This window comes from Carassius carassius, chromosome 3, assembly GCF_963082965.1.
Source record: "Carassius carassius chromosome 3, fCarCar2.1, whole genome shotgun sequence".
Classification (NCBI taxonomy): Eukaryota; Metazoa; Chordata; class Actinopteri; order Cypriniformes; family Cyprinidae; genus Carassius; species Carassius carassius.
The window spans coordinates 6,537,677-6,548,783 of NC_081757.1; the positions used below are offsets into that span (position 1 = coordinate 6,537,677).

Genomic DNA, 11,107 nt, shown 5'->3' on the forward strand with positions numbered 1-11,107 from the left:
TTTTTTTTTTTTTTTTTACATAAATCTTAATGCCTATATATACACTACCAGTTTACAATATTTTCAAATATAAAAGTTATTTTAAATTCTAACACTTTAATAATATTTGTAATAATATTTTTGACTTCTAGATCAAATAAATGCTGCCTTGTAGAACATGAGAGACTTCTTAAAAAAAAAAAAAAAAAAAAATTATAAATATATATATATATATATTACTGAACCCGAAATTTAAAAAAAGATGTAACTAACTCGATACACATGCTATAGACTATACATCTTGCAATTTCACACACTAAACTTGAAAATTGTATTTTTAAAATGATTAAAATAACATTTATTTTTTTATTTTTCACAACAAAATACTATTTAAGTGAACTGAAATAAAGCTAAAATATGATAAAAATACTGAAAAACATTTAATGACCAGTTACATCACTTTCCATTAATACATTTTTACATAAATCTTGATGCCCATGTTTTTTGTCATCTACTCAGAACAAAGCTAGTGTTGAAATGCTATGCTATGTTAACATGCACCATTGGCTTCAGCGCTGCACTTTGTCTGAAGCTGATCAACCATAACGAAGAACTTTTATTGTGTTTGTGTGTATTTTCCTGATGATCTCATGACTCCTGAGGCCCTGGGCTTTTCAAGGTCAATGCTAATTTACTGCTGATTGCATCTCAGATTACAAATCCAAATCATTCCCGGAATAACAACCGCAGTAGCTCTACCAACAGTTAAGACTTAGTTCATCAGTAAGTCTGGCTTCCATCAAAATATGTGAGGAGAGGAGCATGAGAAAAACACAACCACGTCACACCTGCTCCTTCAGGTTACCATGATTAACACCATTCTGATTACATTCATAGCTAGACATGAAGTTTTGACCTCACGGGTCTGAAAATGACACCTTCTTAGGGCTCCTGTAGTGATGAAGCAGATGATGGTGGTGGATGAGATCAGTGACTGGAGTTCCCACAAACAGAAGTGTCATATTTGACTCCTGCTTCAACAGAGACATACATATACATAGATATCAACATAATATGTTGCAATGTTATCCAAAAGTTCTCAGCGATGTGCAAAAATGAATATGATCACAAATTATGTATTAGTTTCATTTTAAATGTCAGTTTTAACTAAGAAGACTGTGTAATTTCCTGATCAAAGGTGTGAGGTCACACCTCGGAAATGTTTATGGTGTTAGTTCAGAAAGTTCTCAGGGACTTCACCAGAAAAACACTAGTCCTGACAGACATGCTGCTTTTTAGCACTATTTGAACTCGCATGTGACTGTAGATTGCAGATACGAGATTGGAAAACCAGAATAAGAGGGTTTCTAACAAAACTTTGAGGAATATTTCATCCAAGAATAAATATTTGATGACAATTTAGTCACCCTCGGGCCATGCAAGATGTAGACAAGTTTGATTCTTCATCAGAAGAGATTTGGATAAATTTAGCATTACATCAGTTGCTCACCAATGGATCATGTGCAGTGAATGGGTGATGTCAGAATAAGAGTCCAAACAGCTGATAAAAACATTACAGTAATTTACAAGTAATCCCTACTACTCCATTCCATCTTGTGAAGTGGAAAGAAACAAATTACAAAGTTTGTAAGAAACAAATTCATCATAAAGATGTTTTAACTTCCAGTTCTTTATCCATAATACTGCTTTCTCCACTGAAAAAAGTAATTGTATCTGAATCAGGAGAGAAATATACACAAACCAAGTATTGTTTACAAGCAAAAACAGTCCAAAATAGTAAAAAAAATGTTGGTGGGCTTTGATGTGAGAGGGCAACAGGGCATGGACTTTTTCACTGCACAAAGCATTATTATAGATTATGGCCTATTGATGAATATGGATATGGATGAGGACTATTTTGGTCAGAAACAAGGGTTTCCATTTTAAAATGCCTAAATTATAGAGTTAATGTGATATTTAATCAGCTTAGACTCATTTTGAAGGCATTCACTGCAGAGGATCCACTGGTGAGCAAGTGATGTAATGTTCAATTTCTCCAAATCTTTCCCAGTGAATATCTCGTTTTCAGGAAATCTGATTTTCTTTAGGTGAGCTAACCCTTTAATTTGGGGGATTTCCTCCAACTTTGTTTAACACCCAAGTGATTATGAGCCGATTAACACGTGATTGTTATACATTCACACATTTTAATTGTGTATTTGCCTTCCAAGATGAAAGAGCTGAATGTGTGTATTTGACATTGGGATTTGCACATCAAATATCCCTCACAAGCTGGCAAAATAAACTTTGTGGGCTAATTCCACAATTTACTGTAATTCACATACAACTGTTCTATGCATTTAAAATGCAACTCGCTCACATTAGGACATGAGTATTGTGAGGGGGGGGTCTCAACAACTAGGTTTGAGGCTAGATTTTATGGCGTGAACAGGCTTTTCACAGTCAGATGAACTTCATTAGCAGCAATAGGCTTCACTTGTCACAGACTGAATACACATCACATCTGAAGGATCATGCTTGGATGGAATACACTACAATTTACAATATAAACAATATCTGTGATCAGAGGTCAAAGTAATTTCCTCTCTAGTTATTGCTTTAGTTCAAATCAACCAGGAAATGTCACATTTGCTTGGTTATAAAGATGCACCTCTGTGCCAGCTTCACTCAGTACAAGATAATCAGAAAATAACAGACAATCTAGTGGCAATACATTGTGCACCGGCTAACATGGAAACAGCCAATGAGGGTGAAATATCTTCCAACAAGCGGTAAACATCCATTAGGAATAGTTATTTAACTACAGACGAACAAAAAACCAAATCAAATTTCCATCGATTTTTCCCAAACATTTTACTTTGTTTTCTGTGGAAGCCTGAACAGTAGTTCAAATGTATTACTTCTGAGAATTAAATAGTTTGGCAGTACAATCATGTGGTGATATTTGGATATATACCACGGTACTGAATGTTTACCATAGTGTTTACATGGTGCTAAGGTTAGAAAGAAAGAACATAGGCCCAGAAACCTGACAAAATGTACACTATTGATCAAACGTTTGGGATTGGTAAAATCCCAGATTGTTTGTTTGCAGATCTATAATAATCACCCAGGCTGTATTTATTCGATCTCAAGTACTATAAAAAGTAATAATGACACTGACAGACTGACAACATAATCTAATCTGACAGCAAATATTGAATCACAACAAGGCGTTATTCTCAGGCACTTATCTTCAACTGCATCTGACAGAAGATTTGTTTGTCTGATCCATGAAACTTACTTTACAATGAATAAACAGCTTTTTATAAAAGTTTAAATGATCGATTTTTCTCTTTTGCCAAAAATCATTAGGATATTAAGTAAAGGTCATGCTCCATGAAGATATTTTGTAAATTTACTTCTGTAAATATATCAAAAGTAATTATTGATTAGTTATATGCATTGCTAAGAACTTCATTTGGAACACTTAAAAGTTGATTTTCTCAGTATTTAGATTGTTTTGCACCCTCAGATTCCAGATTTTCAAATAGTTGTATCTCGGCCAAATATTGTCAGATTCTAACAAACCATACATCAATGGAAAGCTTATTTATTCCTATAAATCTCAGTTTCAGAACATTGACCCTTATGACTGGTTTTGTGCTCTAGGGTCACATATCTCATTCAAGCTGATGAAGAGGTCAGTGTCTGACATTTTTCTCGACAGCTATATAAAAAAAGATCAACAACTGTGTCAGATTTACTGTCTACCAGAAATACTTTTGATAATATTTGTCTGTAATTAACGTTATTGGTAATCATTTGTCTGCTTGCAAGTAGACCTAAACTTGATGGAAAACGTTTGTTTATTAATATGACGATCAGTAACGAACTTTGGCTATGCTTTCACTCATGTAAATAGGCCTGTGTTTGATATTATTTGTTCATATTGTAAATGTTGAAACTTTTGATAGCATTTGCCACATCACAGTTACTGACTGACATGGTCACAAAGTTACGCTGCGGCAGTGACTATAACTATGTTACATGTAAAACAAACTTCAAACCTGTTAACTGTCACCGGGCCCCTCGGTGAGACGCCTACGTTTACTTCATATTAAAAATTAAATCCTAATCTAATCATGACAAACTATATATTGTTGGAAATGTCTAAGACTCCTAAATAGATATTTTACCTTTTTTTTTTTAATTGTTAAAAATTATGTAGGAGAAGTAGATTAATTTATGGCAAGAGTGAACCCCAAAAACCTACATCATAACAGGAGTTCTGACCTTTGTTTAAAAAAAATCTTCTTTGTCGCCTTTTTCTCTATCACATTTTAGAAATCATTAGAAATTATATATCACTTGAAAACTTAACACCTCAAAATTCATCCTTTGAGTTTGAACCCCATTTTAAATTCAAACATTGCATTACCATGAAAATGGTACATCAAAACCATGTTACGAAATGTTTTCAGTCATGAATTAAAAAAATAAAGGTTTGGATCATGCACTTTCAGGTCTATGTTCAAAAATGTGAGTGACAGTTAACAGGTTAAACCATGTCTTTTGTTGTCAACAGTCAATTTAGATAAAATAAGAACGAAGTGTGTTTATTTTTACTTCTTAGTACGTAGGCGCTAAGAGGTTATTTTAGTCGGACGTTACTGCCATCTGGTGGCAGGTTGGACTTTTTAACTGACGCGATCCTGAATCCGGAAATAGTTGAGGTGCATGGTGGGACATGTAGTTCCCACATTTAGGTGGTAGAAAGTTAGCAACCCAAACCACAAGTGATTTACAGCGACAAAATATTATTTTGTCATGTTATAGCTGAGCATACCTGATTGACATCTAAAAATATAACTGACCAGTATATTAATTAAATTTTGTGCCAATTACAATGGCCAATTTATGATAAAGCTGTATGTCAACACTGTTAGTGAATGTTGTCAGATGACCAATAGAGGGGCGCAAAACGTAACGTTTTCCTTACTATGAATCACAAAGGACTGGATAAACACCACGCACATGCCTATTCCAAATACCCACAATTGCAGTCTTTGCACTTGATCATTTGACTACTTAAATTACTTATTTCCTGTATTTGGCCCAAGTGTTCAAGTGAGGATGAAGACCACAAGTGTGTGGACAACTTTTCATTACCTGATAGGACACGTGTTGTAAAATATATTATATATTTTTCATTGTAGTCAACATGACTGAAACACCAGTGTATAGAGAACAAGAAAAAGAACAGGAAAAGAGAAACTTATTTTAATAATGCATGTTTTATTATAAATACATATCAAATATAGTTTTGTATTTACATAGGATGGACAAGGATAACACATATATCTTAAATTATAAGAATAATAGGATTAACTTTGAATCACATTTATTGCTTTCACAAGCCAAACAGCAATATCCATTTACTGTACACACTACAGTAGAAGGCACCAGTCTTGCATTGGGTGTGATGTAGACGTTTTTGCAGTCAGCTCCAGTAAGCTTGAGGAACAAGATGATAGCCAAAGTTTCTGTCATAAACCTGAAACAGAGGATTAAATACATAATTGGTTAGAGTACAGTTCTTTCAAATAAATTTGTGTGCTTGATTTGTTCATTTTCAACAGTTAATTGCATGACCGTGCTTGTGGCATTATTTTTTCAAAGTAAGACAAATTGCCTTGTGTTTAGTGTGTGCTCATAACAATATATATATATATATTATATATATATATATATATATATTAGATTAGATTAGATTCAACTTTATTGACATTATGCAGAGTACAAGTACAGAGCTAATGAAATGCAGTTAGCATCTAACCAGAAGTGCAAGAATAGTGTTTTATATACATAAAAATGCAGAGCATAAAAGTGCAGATATGTGTGTGTGTGTGTGTGTGTGTGTGTTATCTGAATTCAGATATTATTTTGCCATCTATAAATATATTTGAAATATATTTGTTAAATATATGAAGATAGTTAGACTATATTGATAGATAAATATATATATATATATATATATATATATATATATATATATATATATATATATATATATATATATATATATATATATATATATATATATATATATATATATATATATATATATATATATATATATATATATATATATATATTATATTTATATATATAATATAATATAATAAATATATATATATATATATATATGTGTGTGTGTGTGTGTGTGTGTGTGTGTGTGTGCTGTCTTATCAAGCAAATAATAATTTTATTAATTTTCCTATTATAACATGTATTTATTCATTGAAAATAGTGACCAGATACACTTGCAATATCTAAAAATATGAACATATGCCAATGATCTTCAACCTGGTGTTTTGCGACACCTGGAGGATCAGCTGCGTTACTGCAAGGGATCTGCCAGTTATTTTTATTTTATTTCAGATTAATTAAATTTAACTAGTTAGTTCAAGTTCAGCTAAATATTAATATCATTTTTTACTGCTTCTGTACTATTTATATAATATTCATTTCTATAATTCATACACACACACACACACACACACACACAAACACACACACAGACACACAAATATATATACATGCATATAATACATTATATTTAAATGTATAACTAGATAATAAATATATTTATAATATCTATATAGTAATTATAATATAATATACATTTTTCAATATAATTAAATCATTTAAAAATGATACTTAAAATATATCATTATTTGATCATCCATAAAAAAAAAAAAAAAAAAAAAAAAAAAAAACATTTTTACATACCAACAGTATTTACATACCTGGTATGTCTGTGATGTTTGAGCACACTGTTGTGACTGGAAGTTTTGCTCTGTTGAATGTTGCTTTGAGGAACCAGCACACTGATCCATGTTGATCTCATCACAGTGCTCTGCATGACCAGAGCAACCCTCATACTGTCCATCAAAGTCACTGTCACCTTGTCCTTGCTCAACCCAATCTCCAGCCATATACTGAAAATAACCAACAATCTCTGGAGAACAGGAGCAGCTGCTGGACTTCCTGTTCTTCCTGTGGTTCAGCTCTTCTTCACCGTGACTCAGCTGAGAAGACAGGAATGAGATGTAGCTTATGGTGAGCCGGAGCGTTTCGATCTTGGTCAGGGTTTGGCCTACGGGAGCCACGGATGGAGGCAGGTAGGTCCTGAGATGGTGGAGAGCTTTGGTCAGATCCCTCATCCTCAGCTTCTCCTTCTCACTGGCATTCTGTCTTTGCTCGCTCGGGTTCGTCAGCCTTAATCTGCGTTTCTTCTTGATGACACCTGCAGGTTTGACTGGTTTTGAGCATGCAAGCTGCACCCGGTGGGATGGGGCGATGCCCCGGTACATGGATGGATCCGGTGAGATGGTGTCTGGAGAGGAAATGCTGTAAAACTCGGACTCTGAGCTTGAACAGCTCCACTGGTTCTGCTGGCTGTGGCTTAAGCTTTCCATATTGAATGAAGGCTGGACTGCGGGCTGGAGGTTTATATGTTGGACTCAGAGGTGCGAGGTGACACCTCTGCAGACCTAGGGTAGCCATCTCTGTCTCGCAGACCCCAGGACTCGGCCTGGATCTGTCTGGGAAAGACTCGGAGAGGCCACAGGAGCAGAGGTGTGAATTTTGACTCCTCTTCTAAACAACAAACTGGTGCAGCTACTCTCCCAGAAAACTCATCTTGTGCAACTGACCAAACGATGATCAAAATGATTTTAATAGATCTAAGGAACTCATTCACAAAAAAACAGGATTTAAAAAAAGTTATTAAATAATTCAAAAGATATAAAAACAAAGACTGTTCTGAACTTTCTAATCAATGAAGAATCTTGAAAAAAATGCATTATGGTTTCCACAAAAAAATTAAGCAACACAACTTTTTCAACTTGTATAGTAAGAATAAATATCTCTTGAGCAAATCAGCTTACTGTTTCAGTAGCATTTTTATATCTTTTAGATTTAGGTTAAACTAGTAAGGTAAAACAGTTGAGCTTAATCATTTGATGATTCCCACTCTCAGTAGAAGCAGCCTACAGCAAGTTATAAATAATATATGGTCCCAATCCTCAGCCTAATAATTCAAAACTGCAGCCTGCTGTCTGTATGGGGTTGTATTTCAAAGAGCTAAGCAGCATAATTGACCTTAATTGTGGTTAACGATGCTTAATAAACTCCATTAGTAGACTGCACTTGAGGTGTGACATTCACACAGACTGGTGACCAGTTTTGCAGTTTTGTGGTAGATATAGTCACTGCGGTCAGTGAAGTGGGTCTCATTCACAGATTCAAAGTGATAATGAGTACATAATACAAAAAAACTAATGATTGATCAGTTTTGGCTAGTTATAAATAACTTTATAAAGCTTTTTTTCTTTTTTATTTAGACGTACATATTTTATTTTATTTTATTTTATTGATTAAACTATTAACGCACAATTTATTACATGTATAATGTACAGATTATCACTAAAAAGTTAGGAGATGATAAAAATCCATGTTGCATTTATGTAATAAAAAATAATTGCTATGTGCTTTCTATATTATTCTGAGCGATTGTTAAATGTCACCCGTCGACTTGATTCTTCACACTGGATTTATCTGGAAAAAATGCTTTTAAATTTCTGGAGAGTCTTGAACGCAAATCGGAACAAGAATTCTGGAAAATTCAATCGCATTTTTAGAATGTGTGTTCTTAGCGATGACGTATGTCGTATGATGTGAACGCAGAAAAAGAAAGTGTATATACAGACCCCCCAAAATAAAAATAAAATACTCGAAAGGAAAATAATAATACAATCTCAAATAAAATAAAAGTTCACAGAGCTGCAGAAGTTTGCGATGAACAGATGTGATGACGTCAACATAATCACACCAGAAAATTAAATCAGTCCCACCAAACAACTTATCCATTTCTAATAACTTTCAATCATGTTATCATGTCAGCAACACTGAGGTTTCCAAATAATAAAAACGAGCATTTGTTGTCATAGCATAATCGTTTTTGACCAGTTTGCCCTTACAGATGTAGCTAATAGAACCAGATAACTGTTCAAATCTTCCAGATCCACTTCTTGAGGATGGATCCTCTGACCTCAGTGTGCTGTGACCTCTCTGTGTTTCTGTGGTGTGAGAGTGAATGTGCAGCGTGCTAGATTTGGCACCTCCGTACTCCAGTAGAATGAGTGAAGCTGCCATCTGTGTGTGATCTTTCCACACTTCTGCAAGCTTCTATCAAACTCCCACAGAAACACAAGTAAAATATCTGCTCCTCGTGCTTATTTTTGCAGTGGGAGCATGCATGATAATCCATTTGCACTTTTGGTTATTTCCATTGTATCAGTTTTGACTTTAGTTACTGTACTTTTACTGAGTAAATAAAATTTTTACTGTGGCCTGGCAAGACCTAGCAAAATTGGGCATTTCACACCCTTGGTATGAAACATGACAACCAATTTATCACAGAGTAGATTTATTAAGTAGAGAATAAAACTATCAATGCACATCCAAATTGCCTGTTTGACATCAGTGAAAAATAATGCTAATGATGGTTTTCTGAATGAATAACTAGAGGTAAACTTTATGCAGCCACAAACTTAAGAATATAAGAAATATAAAATAGCATATTTAGCTTTTACAAGAATGCACAGCAACTTATAATCAAGCAAATCTGGTGAAAATCTGGCACGACGCCCGCGGCGACGATCGTCGTGTCAGGACCACTGCCCACGTATCGACGAGGACACGAAAGGTTCAGTAGACTTTTTGCTTTAAATGAATGGCTGTTGTCATGGTGTAAAGAACAGAAACTGCTATTTGTTAATAACTGGAATCTTTTCTGGGAGCGTCCTAGGCTGTTTCGCGCTGATGGATTACACCCCAGCAGAATCGGAGCGGAGCTGCTCTCTGACAACATCTCCAGGACACTTCGCTCCATGTGACTAGTAAGACAATTCTCTAATAACTATTATGATGAGTTTTGTTCCACCCGCTTAAATGATAAAAGTACTTGTGCTGTAAAAACTATTAAGACTGTGTCTGTTCCCCGAATAGTGAGGTCAAAATATAATGTAGGATCTAGAAAAAATCTCATCGTAATTAAACCAGAAAAATGTAAAGTAAATGAACAAAAACAATTTTTAAAGTTTGGGCTCATAAATATTAGATCACTCACACCCAAAGCAGTTATTGTAAATGAAATGATCACAGAAAATAGTTTTGATGTACTCTGCTTGACTGAAACCTGGCTAAAACCAAATGATTATTTTGGTCTAAATGAGTCTACTCCACCAAACTACTGTTATAAGCATGAGCCCCGTCAGACTGGTCGTGGAGGAGGTGTTGCAACAATATATAGTGATATTCTCAATGTTACCCAGAAAACAGGATACAGGTTTAACTCTTTTGAAATACTTCTGCTAAATGTTACACTGTCAGACATGCAAAAGAAGTCTAATGTATCTCTTGCTCTGGCTACTGTGTATAGACCACCAGGGCCGTATACAGAATTCCTAAAAGAATTTGCAGATTTCCTCTCAGACCTTCTAGTTACAGTTGATAAGGCGCTAATCATGGGAGATTTTAATATTCACGTTGATAATGCAAATGATACATTAGGACTTGCGTTTACTGACCTAATAAACTCCTTTGGAGTCAAGCAAAATGTCACCGGGCCCACTCATCGTTTTAATCATACACTAGATCTAATTATATCGCATGGAATCGATCTTACTGCTATAGATATTGTACCCCAATGTGATGATATTACAGACCATTTCCTTGTATCGTGCATGCTGCGTATAACTGATATTAACTATATGTCTCAGCGTTACCGTCTGGGCAGAACTATTGTTCCAGCCACCAAAGACAGATTCGCAAATAACCTGCCTGATCTATCTCAACTGCTATTTGTACCCAAAAATACACATGAATTAGACGAAATTACTGACAACATGGGCACTATTTTCTCTAATACATTAGAAGCTGTTGCCCCCATCAAATTGAAAAAGGTTAGAGAAAAACGTACTGTGCCATGGTATAACAGTAATACTCACTCTCTCAAGAAAGTAACTCGTAGTCTTGAACGCAAATGGAGAAAAACTAA

At 34.5% G+C, this 11,107-nt stretch overlaps 1 protein-coding gene across 1 annotated transcript; it reads right to left on the bottom strand.

Moving 5' to 3' along the window:
• Nucleotides 1-896: 896 nt before the first annotated feature.
• LOC132128696 (pancreas transcription factor 1 subunit alpha-like) lies at nt 897-7,715 on the bottom strand. Its single transcript, XM_059540187.1, has 2 exons — nt 6,792-7,715; nt 897-1,013 (listed from the first exon to the last, which is right to left on the bottom strand). Exons 1-2 carry the CDS (start codon nt 7,461-7,463, stop codon nt 897-899), a joined length of 789 nt encoding a protein of 262 aa, XP_059396170.1. The 5' UTR covers nt 7,464-7,715.
• Between the last annotated feature and the right edge of the window lie 3,392 nt (nt 7,716-11,107).

What these genes read in the sequence shown, in the direction of transcription:
- LOC132128696 (XM_059540187.1), bottom strand. Translation starts at nt 7,463, where the DNA reads ATGGAAAGCTTAAGCCACAGCCAGCAGAACCAGTGGAGCTGTTCAAGC. An exon ending in AAACATCACAGACATACCAG is followed by an intron (nt 1,014 to 6,791) that starts GTATGTAAATAC and finishes TCTCTGTTGAAG; the next exon opens with CAGGAGTCAAATATGACACT.